The 25,398-nt window shown below is 35.5% G+C and overlaps 2 protein-coding genes and 2 pseudogenes across 2 annotated transcripts in view; 2 read left to right on the top strand and 2 right to left on the bottom strand.

The window, feature by feature from the left end:
• The first annotated feature begins 3,098 nt into the window (after positions 1–3,098).
• LOC116141576 lies at positions 3,099–6,666 on the top strand (annotated as a pseudogene).
• LOC116141565 lies at positions 3,114–5,514 on the top strand (annotated as a pseudogene).
• On the bottom strand, positions 6,514–8,918 carry LOC116141553 (protein GAMETE EXPRESSED 1-like). The gene is made up of 7 exons (XM_031427052.1): positions 8,907–8,918; positions 8,289–8,813; positions 7,612–8,199; positions 7,407–7,533; positions 7,140–7,326; positions 6,912–7,059; positions 6,514–6,819 (listed from the first exon to the last, which is right to left on the bottom strand). Exons 2-7 carry the CDS (start codon positions 8,774–8,776, stop codon positions 6,546–6,548), a joined length of 1,812 nt encoding a protein of 603 aa, XP_031282912.1. The 5' UTR covers positions 8,777–8,813; positions 8,907–8,918; the 3' UTR covers positions 6,514–6,545.
• A 4,442-nt stretch (positions 8,919–13,360) lies between these two features.
• LOC116141602 overlaps positions 13,361–25,398 on the bottom strand; it is a 30,939-nt gene continuing 18,901 nt past the window's right edge. Inside the window, 7 exon segments of the mRNA XM_031427083.1 lie at positions 13,361–13,724; positions 14,437–14,505; positions 16,081–16,143; positions 16,728–16,836; positions 17,819–17,946; positions 18,825–18,870; positions 18,969–19,066. Coding sequence (XP_031282943.1) covers positions 13,524–13,724; positions 14,437–14,505; positions 16,081–16,143; positions 16,728–16,836; positions 17,819–17,946; positions 18,825–18,870; positions 18,969–19,066 — 714 coding nt within the window. The 3' untranslated portion in view covers positions 13,361–13,523.

Genomic DNA, 25,398 nt, shown 5'->3' with positions numbered 1-25,398 from the left:
GTCCATTAATCACTCCATACATAAACTTAAACCCTATTATATTGAGGCCAAAAGCACAAAGTGAAATATATAGTGTGACGAAGATTCAAGGGCACCTTTTTTTTTACACAAAATATGACACAATTTTTACGTTACTAGATGTAAGGACTTTGGATAGTTGAGATTCATTTCAACTTGCATATTTAATGTACACCATAAATGACACAATTTAAATTCGATCTCAAGCAGTCAAATCCTTTATTCTTACTACTCAAAACTTGTGTGGAAAAAATAGGCATCTGAAATCTAACCACACACGTATATTTGAATATTATTAAGAGTGATGCTATTTGGCCCCACACAATTTATCTTTCAAGACTTCCAATTCTAAGTTTATCGCATTAAAATTTTTAAGCATATGCAAATGTCTTTACAGACTCCACCTACTTCCGAAAATACCTTATTATTTATATTTATACTACCCATATATGTATTATAAATTTCCAATCCATATTTTTTTTTTACATATATTTCATCGTTTATTTTTAGTCAGTATCATCAAATGCATCATTTAACATGTATTCAACCACTTAAAAGGATTTTGTATTAGTACACCCTATGTCTGATTTCGTCTTACACAAAGTTGTTTTTATCATTAAGCAAGGAAACAATTTCAAGTATCCTATAAAGTAATTGGTTATTATCATTGGCCTTTGAAAACAATTTCACACACCAAAAAAAAAAATTGTTTTTCAGATTTTAAACAAATCAAAAAAATTTAAATATAAATTTAATTGGCTAGTCTTTCTAATAGTGCATGTTAGTTAGTTAATGTCACTATCAATTACATCATTTATCAACCTAACAAGAGATTTTACTACAAATTAAAGTTTCGTCTTACACTATGCTTGGTGACTGGCTGCCAACAGTGACTTGGGGTGGGTATGGGTGATTTTGCTATAAATTAAAGTTTTATATGGCTGGATTGTTTTAGCAAAATTTCAAATATAGAGGATTAAAAAAAAATAATTTAAAAAATAATATTATATTATTATTTAAAAAAGTGGACAATTTAGTAATCAATATAATATACCCACTCATTTATCTTCCCAACCAAACGCAAGTTACTAGGATTGGATTTGTATAATCACTCTATTGGGCTCTTTAACCAATAGGTTTAGGCTTGAAGGGTGTGTATACTTACTTACTGTCCACTAAATGGGAGTTTCTCAGTGTTCCTTAAAAGAATTTGATTTATATAATATATTCTCTTGTTCTTGTATCATAAGTTTGATGATGTGAAGATTTCTTACACAATGTTATATGTACATTTTAAAAAAAGAAGTTGTTTGACGCTCTTTACACAGTCTTACCATTGCACGTCAAAAGAAATATCGATTATTCCCAAAATAAAATTATAAATACCTTGACTTCTAATGACAACGTTGATGGCAAAGAACTGAAGAAGACAATTGATGTGGTTAAACAATAGAGCAAACGACATATTCCCACCTAAGGTAAAGCAAACTGTCAAGGTCCTACCTCTGATTTCATAAATTTTAAATTTCCACCCTTAAAAATTAAAATAGTAATTTTAGACGTTGACACAAGTATAGAATTTGTTATTACTATATTACCCTTGATAAGTAAATTAGAAAAAAATAAAAAAAATTGCCCTCCAAGTTAGTAGAATTATAAAATAACCCCACATCTCAAATCTCTCCACCGCCTCCACCTCTACAAACCGCCATCTATCCCACTCGATTTCATCCACAATTCACCGGCCACAACATCGTCATCCAGGCCATTTTCAACCACCCCATGCGTCCCTCACCCTCCCCCAACCGTTGCCGCCCCACTGGTGGCCGGATTTTTGGGGTTTAGTCGCTTCACGATTTGGCGCCTATCGGTGTGAATTTGCCATCCGTTTGCGCTGTGCTTTTTCGGCGAGATTGGGGTTGATTAGAGTTTTGTTTGCTGAGATTTTGAAAGAAGATTGTTTGTGTGTTGTTTGGAGGTCGTTTGAGATCGGTTAAGAAGTGTTTTGAGTTTGTTTTCTTGGATTGATGGAATTTGGGGGAGGACGATCGAAGCTTTGTAAATTTTTGCACTCCACCTATTTGTAAAAATTCCCAAGCAACTCTCCCTTGAACGATGGATTTCTCTCTTTTTTTCCTTTCCTCCCCATTTTTCTTCTCTCTTTTTTCTTTGATGACTGATTGATAGTATGTATTTTGTATTATATGATTAAATTGTTTAATAGATTATTGATTTGGGTTGGAAGTGTTTGTAATTAGTGGTGGTTTGTGGCAGTGGTGATGGTGATGGTGATGGTGATGGTGATGGTGATGGCTGTATGGGGTGGTTCTGGTGGCCGATCATTTTCAGTTTGAATGTTTAATTTGGAATGACCATTCTAACCTTTGATTAAATGTTTTTTCAAGTAATTTTAGCCTAGAAAGCTTTTTAAATTTTTTTAACCTAATAATTAATCAATTTTAATTCTTATAAAAGATCTATTTTAATAAATTGTACTTTTATAAATTCTATAAGAAGAAATCGTATCAAATCAACCATAAATCAATTTTGTATAGTAAGATTGAAGTTTGAAAATATATTAAAATTTATTTAACAATAATCAATAAAAAATCAAGCCTTTAGTAGCCATGAAACCCACCAAGCTTTACAAAAATCTTTAAAAAAAATATTGATATAAAATTCATTGGGTCCGATATATTTAATTTTTTTCACTTTTCCCCCTGCCCAGTGCCCTGGATCCAAATCACTTGAAATCTCTTACATCTGAATGAGAATCAAACTGATTTGCATTTTAATCTTTGAGATGCATCAAAGTTTCAAAAGTAATAGCTTTTGATAAATAACTCATTAAAATGTGGTCCACTTTTGGAGTGGACGAATTAAAAAAATGTTTTGAAAAACGTTTTCCTTGTTTTAAACCTCTTACTGCATACAACGTCTGTTAATTTAAGGGCGGGAATTGGAGTCTATGAAACCAAGGGTGGCAATTGTTATTTGGCTTTACCTTGGATGGGAACATGTCGTTTTGACACATTTTTAGTCAATATAAGACAATTGACACATGGCACTGCAGTTGTCCATTTGCAAACGAATGTCTCATGTTTTGGCTCTAAGTGTGGTCTTGAAAAGTTGAAATGGAAGCTGGCTCTTCCGCTTTTTCTTCAGTGGCTCAATTTGCCTAGTTCTCAGGTACTAAACTCTAAACTCTAATCTTTATTTCTTCCATCTTCTTGAATATGCATTCAACTTCTCTTTGCAATCCAAGATTTGGGTTTCAGTTATATTATAGATTGTGAAATATATATTAATCTTTTCACTTATGGATGTAGTTGCGATAGGGTTGAATAGATGTAGCTTGATTTGTGCTTCTTTAAGAACACTGTGCATAAGCTTCTCTTTCTGAAATCCAAATTGCATATGAGTTAGGTTTGAGCTTAGCAATGACTTGTGTAAAAAGATTTGGTGCAATTTGGAGATGAGCGTTGACTTGTTTCTGGGTAGTAACAGGATTAGAAGTGGTGCTGAATAGGAAGACTAACGCCTTTTCAGAGGTAGTGACAGGATTGATGGTTATAAGTCCTAGCATACCCATTAAATGAAGTTGTTAAATGAAATTTTCTGCAAATTCATTCTGCATAGATGCTTAGCTTTTCAAAAAATATGAACTTCTATCTGTTAGAAAAGGAATTTGATGCATTATCAAGTGTGAGTAGTTTTGAATTGGTTTCAATGTTGCTGCAAATATCATGAATGTTACAGCTGCAATTTTAACTAAAATAGGACAAGAATTTTGGTCACCAATATCAGAAGGATGATGATCATGAAGAACAGGAAGCTAGCTTGTAAATGTAACCATCTCTAAAATACAACTTTCTGTTGTTAGACTTTTTACAATATGGTCCTACACTTCTCATAGAATTACATTTTGGTCCTTGTTGATGTGGACTGATGTGGTCATACGGTTGTGTCTCTTGAGCAGTTGTCTTTGATGGAAAGACAACTGCATATAAGAAAGAGACTTTACAGGTCCCCATTGATGCAGTTTTTATTTTTAGTTTCAAAACTATCACTCCAAAATTGCAGTCAGTGGAAGATCTCGTAATCTATAAAGGAGCAAGAAGAACAAACAACAATTGCTATGGTCGGAGGTTTGTCATTTACCTCCGCATATATTCCATGGAGATTTTATATTGAAATTAATTGTATTATCAATGAATATTGGAATATGAATGTGTTTTACATCTGTTACCTTCTATTTCTTGTATCAGACTTGGCCAGAAATTTCTGGAGCTTAAGACTACCATGTGCATTATTGTGAGTCTGGATCTTATGTATGATTCTGGTATAGGGTTTAATATCTTCTATGATCCATTAATTTCTAGCTGTGCTTGAGAATGTTGTTTGCATCAATTAGTGCTACAACTTAAATCTATTGGCGTTTCTCTGTCTCCTCTATTTCTCATGTGCTGCTAATGCCACTGATGCATTTACTTCTTCAATGTTGACAAAAATCTTTGAGGTTCTGGAGCAACCCCTCCGGTACTTGAATTTAGACACTTTTTATCTGTATCCATCTTGATCTTGTATCGCAACTACTTGTCCTTTATATGCATGTGCAAACGTGTAGACACAAATTATGTGATCTTATTAATTTAGTTATGTCCTGGTATTCCTTAGGGTTTTGCAATCGCCAGCATTTATTCGCAATAGTATACAAATATTTGTTATTTAACTGATTGCAGTTACCTCAATACACAAGGGAAATTACCATCTTGTTGTTATACTGTTGAAGATTTGTACTGAGAATGGATCATGATATTATAGTACACAATGGTGGATGCCACTGTAGGAAAGTAAGATGGCGAGTACAAGCGCCAAATAGTGTTGTAGCTTGGAAGTGCAACTGTTCTGATTGCTCCATGAGAGGCAATGTTCATTTTAGTGTTCCTACTGAGAGGTTTGAGCTTTTAGGAGATTCCAAAGATTTTCTTACAACTTACACTTTTGGCACTCAGATAGCAAAGCACATATTCTGTAAGGTTTGTGGTATCACGTCATTCTTTATTCCACGTGGTAGTCCGGATAAAGTTGCCATTACATTCAGGTGCGTGGACCCAGGAAGTCTGTCCCACGTTGAGATGAAGCCTTATGATGGGAAGAATTGGGAGAGGGCACATGATCAAACAGACTTGGATTCATGTTCAATTACTGCAGATCCAAAATAATTAGCATTTTCAGTCCCAGGCTCTAAATGGTTAAAGTTAGCAAATTTATGTTTATTGTGAAAGTTGTAGTCCTGTTATTCTGTAGCATAAATGTGTAATTTTGATGGGTACTATGTCTTTGTTTATATAGTGTATTGTCTTTTTCTTAGTAATTGCAGGTGCACGGGACAGAAGTAATTTCATAGATTAGAAACACCTGATAATCTTTCCCTTGTGTTTTGATGACATAGTAATTTCTATAGAGATTGGTAGAGATTATAATCAGCCTTGTTAAAAGCATAGTAATTTCTATAGAGATTGGTAGAGATTATAATCAGCCTTGTTAAAAGTCAAATATCAGGTTATCTTTTTTGGTTATTCAGGAATATGAAAAGAAAGAGACAAACTTTTAGCACTATGGCATCACAATTTTGGGATAGAAATTTTCTAATGTAAGTAAGAAGCTGATTTATCGATGTTCCATTCCTGTCGAGGAAGAGAAATCTTTCAAATTATTTGCCATTCATCATTCTTCCTACATATTATCGATTGAGCACACCCTGAGTTCCGTTGTTGAAGCTTTGATAATTCATGAAGTTTTGAGAACCTTCTTGTTGTGGTAGGTTTTGGTTTGGCCGATTCTTTTTAGGTCTCAAAACCTATCCTTTATCAGTGATTATGACAGAAATGGTGTATTTCAATTATTTGGTGACCTTAATACGTATATGCATATGGAAATGACATTTGTTATGTTACTTATTGCAGTTTAGCTCAAAACACAAAGGAAATTACCATCTTCTTATCACATTGCTGAAGATTTGTGCTGGGATGGATGAAGATTTAATTGTGCATAATGGCGGATGCCACTGTGGAAGAGTAAGATGGCGAGTCCAAGCGCCGAGTAGTGTTGTAGCTTGGAAGTGCAACTGTTCTGACTGCTCAATGAGAGGCAATGTTCACTTCATCGTTCCTTCTCGAAGGTTTGAGCTTTTGGGAGATTCCAAAGAGTTTCTTACAACATACACGTTTGGCACAAATACAGCGAAGCACACATTCTGTAAGGTCTGTGGCATCACTTCATTCTATATTCCACGGTCAAATCCAGATGGAATTGCAATTACATTCAGGTGCGTGGACCAGGGGACGCTGTCCCATGTTGAGATTAAGTTTAATGATGGAAAGAATTGGGAGAGTTCATATAATCAATCTGGAATTGCTTCCTGCTCAGTATGAATCTACATTTCAAGTAAATTGATTCTAGTCATGAATGGGATAAATAAAAATATCAATACAGTAGCTAAATCTCATTCCTACAAGGAGTTATCAATGTTTACTACGCGGACGAAGATTGTATCTTGTTGTAATTGAAGAAGTTGTGATAAAATTCTCTCCAACTTCTTCTGGAATACTATCCGAAATCAAATAATTGGGGTCTTCAAAATCATTTGCTTCCTCTGGTAATTCTCTATCCATCCATGAAGGCCAGTCTACATCACTATCATAGTCCGACTCCCATGACAACTCTTTGTTTCTTTGCATGCCATTAACCTTCTCAAGCAAGGTTTGTAGCATCTGATAATTCAAGAATTCATAGTCTCTGCGAAACAACAAACCATTGTTTTACCAGTTCTAGAATCTATAAATAAGTCTTTCGAAACAAAACTTTTGTGAACTCTTCATTCCTCATACCTGTATGTAACAATGGCATGTAGAAGCTGCAATGCAGAAAGAATCAGAAAAAGTGATCTAACTGAAGTTATTATCCATGTTTGTTGTTCAATTTCATTCGTCGTGAATCGGACTATTGACACTTCGATCAAGAATGTAAGGCACAGCCCTGTCAATAACAAATAAATTTTAGAACTGGAAACTGATACAGATACACAATAATTGAAAACTAGAATATGATGTGCATACCCATATATAGCCTGTGCCTAATGGTGTATGTTTGCTTTGTACTGGTGAACATGTAGATGATGAAAATAGACATAGAGTAGATGAAGAAGGCCTTAATTACTCGCGTCTCCAACAGCATGGCTTTCTGCAAAGCCGATAGCTTATCTAGAGAAATGAACATGCTAGCTTGCTTTGATTCGAAAGCTTCCTGCAAAATGAAAATGGAATTTCAATACTAATAGTGATTTACTTCGATTAAGAGTCACAAGGCTTATAGGAAATGCAAACCTGAGCTGCCAATATTGATTTCGAGTTTTCAACCAGGTGATCATGGACTTCCTGAAGCTGTGCTTGTCTCTTAAGAAGCTCTTCCTGTTGTTTTTGTCCATATTCAGCTAATTCTTGCAGTCTCTTCCTGTAATCATCAACCAAGAAATGTTTAGATAAACTTTGACGATAATTTTACTAAATGAGTTTTTTTTTCACAATTTACCTGCTCTCTTCAAGTGCTTCGGACTGAAATTTGGTTAAAAATTGAAGACCATCAAGTGCAGTGGATTGACCCTGAAGTAGTTGTTGTTGCTTATCTATAGAAACCCCTGCCATGCTCCCAATATCATCAGCTTTCTTCTGAAGATTTTCCATCCTGGAAAACATTGCATCTCCAACTTTGCCGATCTCCTTCTGTATTTCAATGGCCTCGTCCTTCAAGTTACCAACTTCTTCACCCAAATTACTGTAAGCATCATGAAGCAATGTCATCCCTTCATCAAACTTTTCCTTCATTCTCACTTGTCCTTCTTGTAGCTCCGCTTGAGAAGATGCGATTTTCATGGATTGGTGATAAACAGCTTCCGAATGCCTCGACAAAACGTCCATATGATCTTGTACACCCTTTGCACTTTGAGCTACACTTTGAACCCGGAGATCAATCGAATTCAACGAATCATAAATCTTGCTGGAACTCTGCAATAGAGTATCAGACTTGTCTTCTATAATTTCCAGCTTGTTTTCTGTATGTTCCGCGGAACGTCTAAGGTCATTCACCAATCTCTCAGTTTCATGCTGGAATGCATGAGCCCTGGCAATGAACAAAAACAAAACTTGTCAGACTTTGTTTCAAGCAGTGAAAAATTCCTAATTCGATGAAATAAACTAATTGTACTTAACTGTAACTGATAGCAAATAGAGTTGGTTTCCAATAAGAAAGCAAGATAAGTCTTATGCTCTTTGTCGTCTAATTTCTTGAGGCAATTAATCATGGCAGATTTTGGATCACAGTAAGGAAATGGAGGTCTCCCTGAGTCCTTTTGAAAGCAATCACTGAGATGCCAAGCAAATCTAGACCTTTTCTCTTCAGCGGCAATAATCACCGAGCAACCAGCAAAGAGATGTCTATAAGCATTTTTCCAGCAAGTGTTTGAGCCAACCAATTTGCCTTTAGCTTCTTCAACAAGCTGCTTTCCCTTCTCGTTGTGAAGACCCTTTACAGAGAATTCAGCAACAAAACCATTGGAATTATCTTTCATCCGTGAAGGGAAATCGTCAGCTTGAGTTTTCTCTGCAGAAGTGCCAGAAGAAAACCAACCCCATGACTGGCACTTTGGTGGAATAAAGAATAAAATTAACAGCAACAGAAGATGAGGAGGACAACCCATTTGATATTCTCTATAAATTTTTCCAGTATTATGAAACCTGCAAAACAGTGATCAAATTCAATAAATTTATGCTTCCAGTAATTTATGCATGCTAAAAATCTGCCTTTGTTCTTTATATCAAAAATTTTACACATTCAAGCTTCTGCTTCTAAGGCGAGAAAGAGAATGGACAAGAAGACATTTTATAGGACAAGGAAACGATAAAACTTGAAGTGCAAGTAAAGCAGTCTGAGAATATGAAAATGACAATTAAAAGGGAAAAAGTTAAAAAAAAAAAAAATATATATATATATATATAATGGATCGTGACATATATAATTAAACACAAAAAAGAACAACATGGAACATCTCACAAATTATGAGTTAATTTATTTGTTCTAAATGACCAGAAAAACAAAAAAAAAAAAGGCCTCAATTCTGATATTTCTCTTCTATGCAAAATACAGTGTAATTATTCAACTGCAAAGAAATTTCAAACTTTTTTGTGAATTGCCGAGGATTCCCATGAAATTGTGATGCTCTGTTTCTGGGCAGAGCATGATAGAAAAATATAAATAATAAACGGCGAATTGTAACTAAGTAGACGAAAAGGACATGCAGAAGATGAAGAATAAAACACAGACGTAACGAAAAGTCATTTTCTTGGTTTATAGTATTGATGACTTACAGGTACAAATTCCAGACCTCTGTATATTTTAAGTTATCTTCACCTTTCTTGGCGATTCTGTCCATGACCAAACTTAAAATTCATTCCTAATGACCTTTTCTAATAAGCACAGCAGGGACGGTTGCCACCATATATAACAGAAATGTACACACTCCAGCATGGAGTGATTAAATAAATGAAGAAGTGGACGGAACCCAACCATACGAAATCACAAACTTTGAATATGAACAGATAATAAACAAAAAAATTCAGAGAGAAGGGAGGGAGAAACCTTAAAGGATAATTGTGTGTCGCAGTGTTGTGTACTGTGGAATGTAGTTTTTTGTAGAAGGAAGGTGAAACAAAGGATATGATATATATATTATAACAGTTATGACGCTTGAAGAGGAAACAAAGAAATTAAACGGTGCATGTGCTTCTAAAAAGGGTGAGTGCCCATTAAACATCCATCCTTTAGGCATAACATTGATTATTCTTTCTAATAAATGAAGGTTCTTCAGAAATTATTAATTTATGGTAACAAATCTTTGCATTTAAAAGTTTGAACTTATATACACATGTTCACATCTGAACAAGAAGAGGAAAATCATAATTTAATTAATGAGTTTTGAGTCCTCATATGTTAAGTGATCTGTTTTTTCCAGGTTGTGGCCCGTTGCCATCTGGAAACACTAAAATTAACTCATAATTTCTTTTTAAGCCTTGTAGTAAGATATGTTTTTATACGAGTCGCCAACAATACGTATCAGAGAGTGTATCTTAAGCCTTTCGATACGTTACTATGTGTCTTATGATACTATACGTATCTATTCATATCCTTAAAAATATCAATACAAATTGATATGACTTTATTAAATTGGGTCGAAGGCTAAAAAAAAAATTCGAGTCAAATCCAAGTCACCCAACCCTGTTCACTAAGACCTCCCCAAATTTACCCATTTTACATGAAGAAAGTGAACAGGAAGATGTGTTACTCATTTTACGTGATAATAATAACACTAGTGAAGATACAGATATTGACATTAATCTGGAAATGATGTGAATGGTTGAGAGAAAATGATATAGATTCTTAATTTTGTGATTAATTTTGATTATGTAATACCATAATTTAAAGCCAATAATACCACAAAATTTGTTAATTAATCATAGAGATGATATTAATTTTTAGAAAAAATTTATTATTTTTTTTTTTTTTTGAAAAATGTGTATACTGCGATACAATACGATACACGATTCAAAATATTAGGTTTTCGATATACGATACGATACGCGATTTGACAACCATATTTAAAATCTTTAACTTCTCGTCTGTAAAATTGAATTCAAGACACTGTACAGAGTTACCAAGAAAATTCTGGGAAAACGACCAGGAAAAGAAAACAACATTACCCTAACTCATTGTTTTAAAAACCAAACCGGACCGGGAATCGGTCACGTGTCCGGTTCGAGTCAACCTTAAAACCGTTATAATGTAATGAATTGCTTTAAACCGTTTGAAAACCGGATATTTTCAGCGAACCAGACCGGCGGAAAAACTGGTCCAAATCTAAAAATCCCTAATACGCGAAAGGCCCTTTCTCATCGTGTTCAGTTCTTCTCTTTCACTCTTTCTCAGTTTCTTACGAATATTTTCTCAGTTTCTTCTCTTCTCTGCGAAAATTTATCAGCTTCGTCTCTGTTATCTATTCTCTATGAAAATTTCTCTCTGAAATCCCACCCAAATCGCATCTGAGCTCTTTGAAATCGACGACGACGTCTTCCTCCCTCTCCGAAAATCGACGAAGTCTTCCTCCCTCGCCGGAATCGACGACGACAGCTCCGTTCCTCTCTGGAAATCGACAGCGACAGCTCCATTCGTTAACGACAACTCCATTCCTCAATCCAGGTAATAAACACGCAATTCTTCGATCTAGCTTCAATAATCAATAATGATTTCGTTGCAAACTTAATCTGGAGCAATAATCAATGCACCATAGCTTTAGTCATTTGTTCTTCAAAAAATTTTGACTGTAACCGTAATATTCTAGGTAGGCTTGGTTGTGGCTGGATATGGAACTTTTGACTGTAATCGTAGATACAACTTTGCGTTATATGTGTAGGGATGTTTTAAGTAGCTGTAACTCTAATTTGGCATTGACTATATTCCAATTCTTAGAACACACTTTGATTTCACTCTTACCTCTCTCATCTCCGAATACACAGTGACGACTGTCTTGATTATAGCTCATGTTGAATTTTTTTCCCTGCTATTTATCATATGTATTATCACATGGCATCAGATTCCTCTCTTTTTTGCATAAAAACATTAAGAAATGGTTTCTTTTTATGTTTCCTTGATATCAGGTTAATTGAGTTAGGGGTGGAAAAAACCGGTTAACCAAAAACTTGAACCAAACCGGTTTTCGGTTCAAAAAAATGATTGAACTGAAACCGGTCCGGTTTCGGTTAAAAACCAGTTATGAACCGAACCGAAAATTCGGTTCGGTTAACCGGTTAAATATTGGATTGCATTATTTAGTCCAATTATGAATTATGGGCTGCTTTTTTTGGCCCAATTCGGTCACACTCCATTTAGCCCCTTTTTTTTTTCCAATTTTTTTTTTACTTGAATTAAAATTATGCTTTACCAAATGATGAAGGAGAAGGAGGCTGAAGTCCAATCATGGTGTTCTGTTCTCGCTTCTTATCCAAATCTAAACAGAAAAGCTGTGAAAGAGAAGAAATGGAGAAGACGAAAAAGAAAAAAAAAACAGAAAAGTGAAAGGAGAAGAAGACGAAAAAGAAAAGGAAAAGTGGCGAAGGAGACGAAGAGAAGAAGACGAAAAAGAAAGAGAAATTGGTGAAGGAGAGGAAGAGAAGAAGATGAAAATGTGAAGAATAACTAAAAAAAGAAAAAGAAAGCAGTGAAAGGAGAAAGAAGAAAGAAGACGAAGAAAGATAAAAAAGTTGGTGAAGGAGAGGAAGAGAAGAAGACGAAAATGTGAAGAAAAACTGAAAAAAGAAAGAGAAAGAAGACGAAGAAAGAAAATAGTGAAAGAAAAAAAAGTATTTGCGTGAGAACCAAACCCAAGAAAATGCGCAGAGTAGCAGACTACAGGTCTGCGTAGCTAATACCAAGAAAAAGGGAAGGGGGGAGGGGGGGGGGGGGGATTTTTTTATGTTTTTATTTTTTTCAAAACCAGTTCGATTAACCAGTTTAATATTATCCTTAAAACGTTAACCGAATCAAAAATTCGGTTTAATTATTTTTGAAAACCGAACCAATTGATTTGAAAAACTGATTTTTCAGTTCGGTTTTTTTTTTTTCAACCCTAAATTGAGTGACTTCCTGGCGTGCTGTTAGTCTTAAAAAAGATAACCAATTTTATGAACGGAAGTAATCTGCAGAAAATTCTATCAATTTTTTTTTTTAATTTATTTATCTTGTTCTCTGTTCTTCATTTGTAGTTATCATTAATTACTTATTTTTGTATCTTACTAGTTAGAGTTAATATAGTAATGCAATATGTTACTTTCAAGAACTACCAGTTATCAACTGTAGCTCCAAATTTTTACATGTATGTTACTTTATGGCTATCAGTGTAGCTTAGTTGAACATCTGGTGTCATATCTAAGATTGTGAAGAATAGCTTATAATCTCTTTACATTTAAGTTAACACCAAAGACACCCTTATAATAACAATAACATATCCTTTATTAAGTTTGACGGTTTATTATCATGGACCCCTAATAGGATTTCTCAAAAATTTCCCCATACAAGTATGAAAACACCCTTATAATAAATATGCTGACGTCATCATGATGTGTGATGACGTCACCGGTCCAACCGACGGTCCAACCGGTTGAACCAGTTGAACCGTGACCCAGCCATCAGAGCGGGTTGCCCTCCGGTCCGATTTTTTAAACAATGCCCTGACCATTCTTATTTTATGTATGATATAGCTTACAAATTGAATTGAACCTCCTCGCCCTTATTTTTGTATGCAGGTCACAGAGGAACTGAACCAGTTACTTCAAGCAAACAAATAGAAGATTGTTCTCCAGCTGTAACCTCTGGTGATACCGAAATTGGCCACAGGTTTAGTGTTTATATCTTCTATTGGGAGAAGTTTCAAGTTCTAAACGATTAATTTCATCTTTCAGTTCTTGCAAAGTAGCTTCCCTAGATTTGTGTGTCCCCCGAATATTGGAATCACCCATTAAATTGGAAAGATGTTTCAGACATGAAAGATACTCTGCCTTCACTTCTGGAGAATCACTAATTGACTCCTCTGTTGCCAACTGCGAAGAACGTAAATCTAGGTTAATCATTATTTTCTAAATTTCAGCATACACAAACCTGCCAATCTGGGAAATACATACTCTAACCAAAACAAGAAAGAGTTGTTTATTTCAACAAAATCAATCACAATGTTTATCTAAGTAGGGTTATAATGCTTCATCAAATTATTGGAAAACAGTAGACCTAGTAGCCAGCAATCAAAAGCTATAATTTTCTGGGAGGGCAAAATAAAGAAAATAAACTATAATTCAAAATGATGAAAAGAACTTGGAGATGCTACTAAGAAAAAGTTATAGCTCTCTTCAACGTTTAGAGTCAAAGCAACCTTAAGGTGTTAATATATTATAATTTATATTTGTTAAGTTACTATTTAACCTAAAAGCTTAACCTGATAGGTAAAGTCCAACACGCTCACATGTGAGCCAAACACGACCACACCACAAATAAAATCCTAGTCAGAAAAAGAACTTTTTATCATTTAAATAATCTAGGTTGTCCTAGGGGATTTTATACAATAGACTTGGTTATCTCAATTTTGATGTCATGTTAAGTTATTACTTGAACTAATAGTTTAAGGAAATAGATAAGGATTGAAAATTAGTATATTTAAGCTCTAACAAAAATTTAACCACCTCTTTAGATTTGCTCTGTTCTCAAATCAGTAAATATCATACAATGCACATAGTTTTGAGAGTTCACCAGAAAACTTACCTCTTTGTAAGCGGCAATGCATTCAAATAGTACACTTTCAGCCTCATGAAAAGGCAAATTTTCCTTTAGCTGTCACAGAGGAAGCATTATCACTATTTTGCATACCACAACGAAATGAATTAAAAAATAAATTAAATGACAAAGAAGTACAATTACGAGCTTGGACAAATAGATGGTCATTTCTTCCAAATTCCAATGACAAAGAAAATAAGCAATTTCAACTTCTCAGGTAAAATTTATATGATTATGCATTTCAGTTAGGCTTGCATCAATGAATATGTCGAGAAGAACATTCTGCAATTGCAAACCAGATATTACCAGAAAAAAAAAAAAAAAAAAATTACTTCTTATTAAAGGCAATGGATGTTGAGAGACCAAGTGGTTTATAGGGGTCAAGCTCCTGGAGTTCTTGAAGGCAAAACCCTTGGTGATGTGGATTTTGCAATTTATTTTACTATAAGAAAATGATGGTCAATAAAAATAAATAAATAAATAAATAAAAAGTGATAGATTTTTTAGGAGAAATGACCTAAGCAGCAATCACCTTTTTTCCATAACTTCTATGTGAAAATCAAGAGCCATCTGGTGAGAATACATTATTTAGATAAGGTTTACTATGACATATCCCCGAAGCAAAAGTCATGTTTAAAAGGATTGTTCAAGGAATAGGACTCTAAAGCTCGCTCGAGATATGCAAGTTTAAGCCCCAAAACCAAGGAAGCTCCTTATTGGATTTCATTTGAAACTGAAGAAATAACTAGCATTAAGGATATAGCCAAAATAAATGATGAGAGTACCAAATTTTTTTTCTAAATTAAACAATAGACGAGGAAACAACAAGAACAAGATCTAAATGCACTCCTCCCAAACAACTAGCTTGGGACTTATCTTTTAAAGGTTTTCAAAATTTTGTTTGGATCTAGACAAGTGATTTTCACTGCATCATAGAGCACATCTTTGTGCAGCTGCTTCCAAAATGATTACAATTAGTTACAAGCAATGGTATTTTTTATCAATCACATTCTGCTCCTCCTACACTAGTACACTTCACATATGCTTGCTAATCACTAAACCCCAAAAAATAGTTGGGTGATGTCTCTCACGAATAAGGATCTAGCATAAGATACCCAACTCTTTTTCTGAACTGTATATAGCAGTTATAAACCATAGAGAGAATTGGTTACAAGAAGCTCTTTTGTCGTCACAAAAAGTTCAGAGACGGAGAAATGTAAGCTCCTAAATGATGAGAGTTTAGAAATACTCCAGTAGTACCACCATAAATGTTGGCTTTCTTGGGTCTTGTCTCTCCTACTTCAAAGAAATTCATATCCAAAATTTCCATAAACAAACAAGTATATTTTACAATACAGAAAGGTATTAATAAAAGAAAAGGCCACTGGATATGGATTACATCACCTTCATTTAAAGATTGTCATTCTTATCCAAGGCCTACAGAACACTAAGTATCAATACCTCCCAGATATAGTAGAAACTTCATCAAATAACTTTACATGTGCACATCCTCAGCAAATACGATGTATTAGTACTTATATATAATATAAACACAATGCCTTTAATATCACATTGTAGTATTGACGACTCTATTTGCCAGCAGTTAGAATATCATAAAACTTGTATACTAACCTCTGTCTCCTGTATCTCTTGCTTTGTGATCTCCAGAAGCCCAAGAGCTTGAAGTGATTGTAACTGCAAACACAACCATGGTCCATCAGCACTCTTTTGGAAAAAATTTATCAAGAATACATATTTGATAATGTCATAAATTTGAATTTACATATTCTTTGGATCCAAATTATATGCTTTCAAGTCAGTTTTATTTATTTAATACGTTTTCCACTGTCAGCAATTGTTTCATAACAAGGCAAGAAATCAAGCTAGCTTCCTAGCGGAAATTGGGAGAGAACTACAGCAGCCAATACAGTAGCTAATATGGGACTCTCAGATACTCAATTGGTTGAAGTTTCCAACACAGACACAGAATTTTGAAGGCAAAGTTTTTTCTTGAAATGACAAATTTTCATTTGCCAAAAAAGAAAGAGAGAACAAATACATGAATTCACGAGTTCTTCACACATTTTATTTGCAGACTCTAATAGATGCAAAACCCTAGTGTATAAAATGCAGAGACAGAAATCAATATTAGATTAGCATGACAATTTAAGATGAAACAACTAAAACAAATATTACCAGAACCTCTACAACAACTTGTTTAACTACCAATGCCAGAATCATAATTCAAAATTTAAAGAATTCTTTGCAAGAGAGCTAACCAGTATGACCAATGTGGCACGCCTATCTCTTATAGTTTCTCTGTCTGCTCCATAATTGTGCTTTTCACCTTTCTGTTTCATTGATTTACTTAAAACATGGCGTGCTATCCTATCATGGAGAAAGAACAACATATTTAGTAAGAATATACACAACATCAAGATAAAGTCTAAAAATAAAAATAAAAAAGGAACTGACAACTCTGAACCAAATTCACCTATATCTTGAATATGTCTGAGGAAACTTCAATTAAAAAAAAAATAAAAAGAAAGAAAGAAAAGAGATTAATTACTGCACATCATTATTAATTCATCTAAACAAGTGAAACATGATGGAGCATTAGTTTTGTAAAGGTCTTTATCTATATGTACAGGATAACTGATAATACATTAGAGGACTCCAAAACGTGACTCTGTGATTAAGACATACATATAATGTAATCTCCTGTGAGTCCAACATTGAATAGTTAAGGTTGGTTTGAGGTTAAAGGACGATGGATCATTCCATATGGATGGTGAAGGAGCCTCTAGTGATATTGGGATTTAGCCTTTCCTGTTGGGTATTTGTCCTCACATTGAAATGACACAAAAAAGCATCCCCTAAGGGTAAACTTTAGAGTCTAAAATTGAAGGCATCCAAAACAAATCCAGAAAAAGAAAAAAAAAAAAAACTGAGAAAGAAAGCTAATAAATCAATTATCCCAAGAGCTGCAAGACTCTAATTTGATAGACTTAATCATTAATGACAACTCTCTTTAATGCTAGCACCCGCATATGTTCCTCTTCTGTGCTTCATTTAATTTCCTTACACTCCAGCTAAAGAGACTTGACTATTCCTTTATTTACCATTTTATCTCAATCGTGAAAGATAGGGTGACTACAAGTAGAACTTGTCTCAAAAACACTGCAATAATAATGGTCATAATCACGCACTACAGCCACAAGCTAATAAATGTGAGTTTGTTGCGAACTTTTAACATATATAGGGTACTAGTTCAGAAGGTACTGTAAAAATATAAGTTCTATTAATTTGCAAACCATCTCAAGTTTCTAATTTTTTTATTAGTTATTTATATGAAATAAAATCAACAAACCTTATCGAATTGTCTAATAGTTCTTTCGCTCGGTCAAGCTCACCAATTGCTTCAGAAACGTGCCTCTTCCTTAATTGGTTGGAATTTAGCATTGCTACCCTGGCAATGTGAAGCATGTTGGCGCTAATCTGCAGCAAGTCTCGTCATATATGTGCCATTATTAACAATTATTATCAACTCAAAAGAATTGCCAATTCCTAGTCAAATAACACTAGAAGCAAAATGTGGCATCAAAATCTCACAATAAATTTAAAATAAACATACTAATTCATCTAATAACAGTAAAACTGAATACTTTAGAAAATTATAAATACTATAGAAAACAGCCACACACAATGCCGGAGTTAATCCTGAACTCTTATTAGTCTTAATGTGAAAAAAATTAGAAGTAAAAAGAAGACACAGTGTACATAGAATTTTGAAAATTACTTATGTTAAACATAGATATGGATGCAACATTAATTTAGTCTTTTATTTTATTTATTTTGGGGATTGATTTCAAGGTCTTTTTATACCTTTTTATTTTTTAGTAATTAGACTTTTGTTGAACTAGGGTTTGACCTCTATAGATAGAGGGTATTAAATTGATTTTCTTTTAGACAGGATGATGAATTAAATTAAGATTAATTTCTATTGTTTCCTCCATTTCTTCAATATTTCTCCCATTTCTTCTATTTGTCCTTCCCTTTCAATTCTTGTGTGATTTTTCTCCTCGCTGATTTCCATCTTCGGAGGTTTAGTGGAGAGATAGAGAACTGATTATGCAGTGTGTACACCTTATGTAATATTAGCAAGTTTACATGATGCCAAAGTAGTTGTCTTTTGCATTTGATTTGCCTCTTAACAGTATACCATCTTTTCAAACATTCTAATACAATTGAAATATACTCTTGTACCAATCAATCATTTCTCTCTCTCTGTTTCTACTTTCTCTGATTTAATCAAGTTCGCATTCTATAATAGAGCCAAAATAATTTTAGGAGTTATATGTGTCAAAACAGCATACCTGAATATGGTTGGGAGGAAGTAAGCTTTTCCGTGCATCCAGACACCTATAAGGAATTATGTAAGAACTCTTCTTATTCCTGTTCCTATTTATTTAGCCAATTGATAATCACTTTTGTTGTTCACTATATGATTAACAATGTACCTTTCAAAAAGTTCTTGTGCTTCTCTTAAGCTCCCAGTTGATTGTAGGGTCAGCGCCAGCCTTTCGGCTGAAATTACTGTCTCCATAGAATTCCATCCCTGTTGCAAAAGGTAGCAACTATGTTAGGTAAATGATAGATGACAAACGAAATATGTTTTGAGTAAAACAAGAGGCAATAACACGTTAGTATGCTAATAACCTATAATGGCCCAACTTTACGTAAATTTTTTAATGAATAAAAATAAAAGACTGGCCACTTGAGTTATCCAGACACATATTTCACCGCAGATTTTGATGAACTAGATGATTGTGTGGTTGATTCTCTCAAAATATAGTGTTTTTCCTTTCAATTATTTAAATATCAATTTTCATTTGGGTAATAGAAAAATGTTAAACTATAATCAGTTACAAGAAATCAACTGCTTCATCATCAATATCACTGTTGGAAACTATGTATATGTAGTGTAAAGGGTATATATATAATTGCTGAGTGTGTGTATTTTATTTTAGTTAGGTTGTACTGTTGATATACAAGGAATATAGAAAATGGAACATGGTATCAGAGCTCCTAGACGACGCATGAAGCCTTAAACCTTAAACCCATTTCCTTGTTACTGTTTTCCGGCGACCCAGTCCTTCGTATCTGTTTTCCGGCGACTGGCGATCTCCAGTGACGTCTTTGTCCACGGTTTCTCTCTCTTCGACGACGTCTGCCCTTAGCTTTTCTTTTTCCGACAACGTCTGAATCTGTTCTTCATTTTTCTTTGTTCCCTAGATCTCTCCGGTGACCTCTGTTATCTCCGACGGCCTTTGTTTCTCTTTTTTCGGCGACTGTTCTTTGTTCCTCTATTATCTCCAACAACCTCTGTTATCTCCGACGACCTTTGTTTCTCTTTTTCCGACAAATGTTGATTCTGTTCCAGTCCCTCTTCTCTGTTGTTGTTTGGTGCAGTGAACATGGAGTTGTTGTGAATCATTTTTGGCTATCCTTTTGTGTTGGCTTGGAGTTTTTGTGAATCCTAGTTGTTTGGTGTTGAGATTGTTGTGAATCTGTGGAGTTGAGAGTTATTTGCTAGACAGTATGGCAGAGGACGGTAAGAAGATGGTGACTGAAATTGTCACTTCCTCCACCAAAATTACTGATAGGAAGTTATTGGAAAAAAAGAATTATATTCAATAGAAGCGGATTATCTGACGATATGTGTCCAGCATTGATATGGGAGACCATTTAATCAAGGATCCACCTGAGAAAACAGAAAGTGATAATAAAACTCGAAAAAAATGGCTCATGGAAGATGATAAGCTCTTCAATCAGATTCAGAACACTCTCGATTCGTCCGTGGATGATGTGATTGGTCACTGTGATACAGTCAAGGAGTTATGGGAGTATCTAGAGTTCTTGTATGCTGGTAAACAAGACCGGTCTCATGCCCATGAATTGTTATTGAAGATCTATCGAGCAAATATGCAAGAGAAGACGTTGCTCGAATATTATACAGAGATAAAACAAGCCTTTGAAGATAAAAGGACTATGTTTCCTGTCCCTACTAATGTGAAGATGATGCAAGTACAAGAAGAACAAATGGTAGTGCAATGTTTTCTGGCTGGGTTGAGACCGACATATGAGATAGCTCGTACACAACTTCTTACTGGTGAGACACTTCCCTCTCTTACGGATGTCTTTGCTCGACTTCTCAGAGTTAGTAAGGGGGAAGATCGAGGAGTGTCTAAGGACAAAAAAACCCTTAAGGATCCTAATGTTGATCATGCGGCCCTAGCTAGCATGAAGTTTGGTGATGGCAAAGGTAACAAAGGGACAAATCGTGATACCGGGAACAATCGTGGTAATGACCCTCATACTTGCTTTCACTATGGTGCTGAAGGTCACGTAAAAAAAAATTGTTGGAAGCTCCATGGCAAGCCCCTGAATATGCAAGGCACTCGAAAGTTTGCTCATGTTGCAACTCAAGATGGTCTCTTATCCACCCAATCACAGATTACTATCTCTGCAGCAGAATATGCTCATCTCACTCAGAATTCTTGCTCCTAGTCATCCATCCCATCAACTACCACTACATTAACCCAGTTAGGTAATCCTACAGCCTGTTTGTCCACTTCTAGTAGTAACTAGGTCATTGATTCTGGTGCTGCCCACCATATGACGAGCGATACAGGTATTCTCTCCTCATTTACACCTTCTTCCAATTTGTCTTCGATTACCTTAGCTAACGGGTCTACTGCACCTATTATTGGATGTGGTACTGCCCATCTCAACAAATCTATGTCTATCTCCTCTGTCTTGTGCCTTCCTCATTTTCCCTTTAATCTTTTATTTGTTAGTCAAATTACTAATGCATTCAATTGTAGTGTTTACTTTTTTCCTACTCATTGTATATTTCAAGATCTTGGGATGAGGCAGATTGTTGGTAAGGGTCGTGTATCAGGTGGCCTGTATATGCTCGATGATTTCTCCACTCCTGTCTCTCAACCTGTTGCGTGTACCAGTGATTCATCTCTACCCATATTACATGGTCGCCTTGGTCACCCTCCCCTTCCCATTTTGAAAAGGTTGTGTCCTAGTGTAGGGTCAATGTCACACCTTGAGTGTGAGGCGTGTTAGTTTGGAAAACACCATAAAGTATCCTATAGCCCTAGGATAAACAAAAGAGCCACAGCTCTTTTTGATGTTGTACACCCTGATGTTTGGGGTCCTTGCCCTGTGTTGTCTAAGTTTGGATATCAATACTTTGTTATTTTTGTGGATGAATTTTCACGTGTAACTTGGTTGTACTTTATGAAAAATCATTCTGAATTATTCTCCAAATTTTGTACCTTTTATGCTGAAACACAAAATCAATTTACTTCATCTATTAAAATTCTCAGAAGTGATAATGCCAAAGAATACTTTTCTACTCCTTTCTGTCTACTAGAGGTATTATTCATCAATCATCATGTGTTTATACACCTCAGCAAAATGGAGTTATTGAGCGCAAAAATCATCATTTATTAGAAATCGCTCGTACTCTCCTTTTTCATATGAAAATCTCTATAGAATTTTGGGCAGATGCTATCTCTACAACATGTCACTTGATCAATCGCATGCCTTCTTCTGTTTTGGGTGGTCAAATCCCGTTCTCCATCCTTTTTCCATCACAGCCTTTATTCTCTCTTCCTCCTAAAGTGTTTGGGTGCACATGTTTTGTTCAAGATGTTAAACCTCATGTATCCAAATTTGAACCTAGATCCCTCAAGTGCATATTCTTGGGTTATTTCCGATTCAGGGGCTTGCCATGGAGCTTCCAACAATTTTTTTTTACGTGATCCTCAATACCTCAGTGAAAGCAAGTATGAGGGTCATTACCACGATTGTTCCCAATATCACGACTTGTCCCTTTGTTACATTTGCCATCACCAAACTCCATGCTAACTGCGGCCGCATGATCAACATTAGGATCCTTAAGGGTTTCTTTGTCCTTAGACACTCCTCGATCTTCTCCCTTACTAACTTTGAGAAGTCGAGCAAAGACATCCGTAAGAAAAAGAAGTGTCTCACCGGTAAGAAGTTGTGTACGAGTTATCTCATATTTTGGTCTCAACCCAGCCAAAAAACATTGCACTACCACTTGTTTTTCTTGTGCTTGCATCATCTTCACATCAGTAGGGACAGGAAACATAGCAATTTTTTCTTCAAAGGCTTGTTTTATCTCTGTATAATATTCGAGCAATGTCTTCTCTTGCATATTTGCTCGATAGATCTTCAATAACAATTCATGGGCATGAGACAGGTCTTGTTTACCAGCATACAAGAACTCTAGATACTCCCATAACTCCTTGACTGTATCACAGTGACCAATCACATCATCCACGGATGAATCGAGAGTGTTCTTAATCTGATTGAAGAGCTTATCATCTTCCATGAGCCATTTTTTTCGAGTTTTATTATCACTTTTTGTTTCCTCAGGTGAATCCTTGATTAAATGGTCTCACATATCAATGTTGGACACATATCGTCGGATAATCCGCTTCCATTGAATATAATTTAGTTTTCCCAAGAACTTCCGATCAGTAATTTTGGTGGAGCAAGTGACAATTTCAGTCACCATCTTCTTACCGTCCTCTGCCATAATATCAAGCAAATAACTCCCAACTGCACAGATTCATAACAATCTGAACACCAAACAACCAGGATTCACAACAATCTCAACAATCCCACTCTCAATACCAAACAACCGAAGCAAACACAACAGCGTCCCAATCTCAAACAACCAGGATTCACAACAACTCCAAGCCAACACAAAAGGATAGCCAAAAATGATTCACAACAACTCCACGTTCACTACATCAAACAACAACAAAGAAGAGAGACTGGAACAAAATCAACATTCGCCGAAAAAAGAGAAACAAAGGTCATTGGAGATAACAGAGGAACAAAGAGGTGTCGCCGGAGAAAACAGAGGTCGCCGAAGATAATAGAGGAACAAAGAAAAACGAAGAAACAGTCGCTGGAAAAAGAGAAACGAAACGAAGGTCACCGGAGATAACAAAGGTCGCCGGAGAGATCAAAGGAACAAAGAACAACGAAGAACAGATTCAGACGTTGTTGGAAAAAGAGAAGCTAAGGGCAGACATCGCCGGAGAGAGAGAAACCATGGACAAAGACGTCACCGGAGATCGTCGGTCGGAAAACAAAAACGAAGGACTGGGTCGCCGAAAAACAGAAACAAGGAAATGGGTTTAAGGTTTAAGGGTTCACGCGTCGTCCAGGAGCTCTGATACCATGTTTCATTTTCTATATTCCTTGTATATCAACAGTACAACCTAACTAAAATATATACACACACTCAACAATTACATATATACCCTTTGCATTACATATACATAGTTTCCAACACTAGATAAGTATATTATCTCAGCTGATGTTTCCTTTTTTGAAACCACTCCATATGTTGAGTCCTCCACTTCATCTACTTCTCTTGAAGCACCCTCTGATGATCTTCTTGTTTACAACATTACCCATTATAGTCCTCTACTATCTTGTCCTCTTATCACCCAGGTATACTCTCACAGGGTTCACTAGCAACATGAGACACCTGCAGCAACATCTAATCCACTGCCTCTATCAACTGCCTTGCCCTTGGATCCGGTTCCTCCTTCCTCTGACCATGATCAAGATCTTTCCATTGCTTTTCATAAAGGTAAGCGCTCTTGTACCTATCCTATCTCCTCATTTGTTTCCTATCACTCTGTGTCTTCATCTTCCAAATCTTTTATTGCCTCTTTAAACTCTGTGTCTATTCCCAACTCTGTGTCTGAAGCAATTACTCATGATGGGTGGCGAAGGGCTATGGAAGAAGAGATGTTGGCTCTAGAACATAATGATACATGGGTTCCAATAGAGTTGCCTGAAAATAAAATGGCTATTGGGTGCAAATGGGTTTTCACAGTGAAGGTTAATCTCGATGGGACTGTGGCTCAATTGAAAGCTCAGTTGGTTGCTAAGGGTTATGCCCAGACGTATGGTATTGATTATTCTGAGACATTCTCCCCAGTGGCTAAAATGATCTATGTCCTACTATTCATCTCTCTTGCAGCTTCATTTTGTTGGCCTCTTCACCAACTTGATGTAAAAAATGCCTTTTTACATGGTGATCTTCTTGAAGAGGTTTACATGGAGCAACCTCCGGGGTTTGTTGCTCAGGGGGAGTCAGGAAAGGTATGCAAACTGAGGAAATCTTTATATGGCTTAAAGCAATCTCCACGGGCATGGTTTGGTAGATTTAGCGAAGTGGTGACTCAGTTTAGTTTAAATAAGAGTGCTTGTGATCATTCTGTCTTTTATAAACAATCTAGTTCTGGCATCATTCTTTTAATTGTTTATGTTGATGACATTGTAATCACTAGCAGTGATGATGTTAGCATTCATAGTTTGAAAAACTTTTTGGCTTCCAAATTTCACACAAAAGACTTGGGCACTTTAAGGTATTTTCTAGGAGTCGAGGTTTCTCGAAGTAAGAAAGGGATTTTTCTCTCTCAACGTAAGTATGTATTAGATGTGTTGACCGAAATGGGTCTAAGTGAGACTAAGCCTTGTGACACTCCTATGGTTCTTAATGTGAGATTGAATGCTAAGGATGGAGAGATGTTTCGTGATCCAAAGTGATACAGACGGATAGTTGAAAAGTTAAAATACCTTACAGTAACCCGTCCAGATATTGCTTTTTCAGTGAGTGTGGTGAGTCAATTTATGTCATCTCCTTGGACATCTCATTGGAATGCGATCCTCCATATTTTGAAGTATCTAAAAAGAGCCCCTAGAACACAGAGGTTGGGTATGTAGTTGAATTTTGCTCCATCGAGAGCAAAAATGTTAACGAAGTGGAACAAATTGACCCTGGAGCATCCTCCATATTTTGAAGTATCTAAAAAGAGC

This window comes from Pistacia vera, unplaced genomic scaffold (assembly GCF_008641045.1).
Source record: "Pistacia vera cultivar Batoury unplaced genomic scaffold, PisVer_v2 Contig1115, whole genome shotgun sequence".
Lineage (NCBI taxonomy): Eukaryota > Viridiplantae > Streptophyta > Magnoliopsida > Sapindales > Anacardiaceae > Pistacia > Pistacia vera.
This window is presented reverse-complemented; position numbering and strand designations above follow the sequence as displayed.

What these genes read in the sequence shown, in the direction of transcription:
- LOC116141553 (XM_031427052.1), bottom strand. Translation starts at nt 8,776, where the DNA reads ATGGGTTGTCCTCCTCATCTTCTGTTGCTGTTAATTTTATTCTTTATT. An exon ending in TCTATTTGCTATCAGTTACA is followed by an intron (nt 8,200 to 8,288) that starts GTTAAGTACAAT and finishes GTTCATTGCCAG; the next exon opens with GGCTCATGCATTCCAGCATG. An exon ending in AATCAATATTGGCAGCTCAG is followed by an intron (nt 7,327 to 7,406) that starts GTTTGCATTTCC and finishes TTCATTTTGCAG; the next exon opens with GAAGCTTTCGAATCAAAGCA.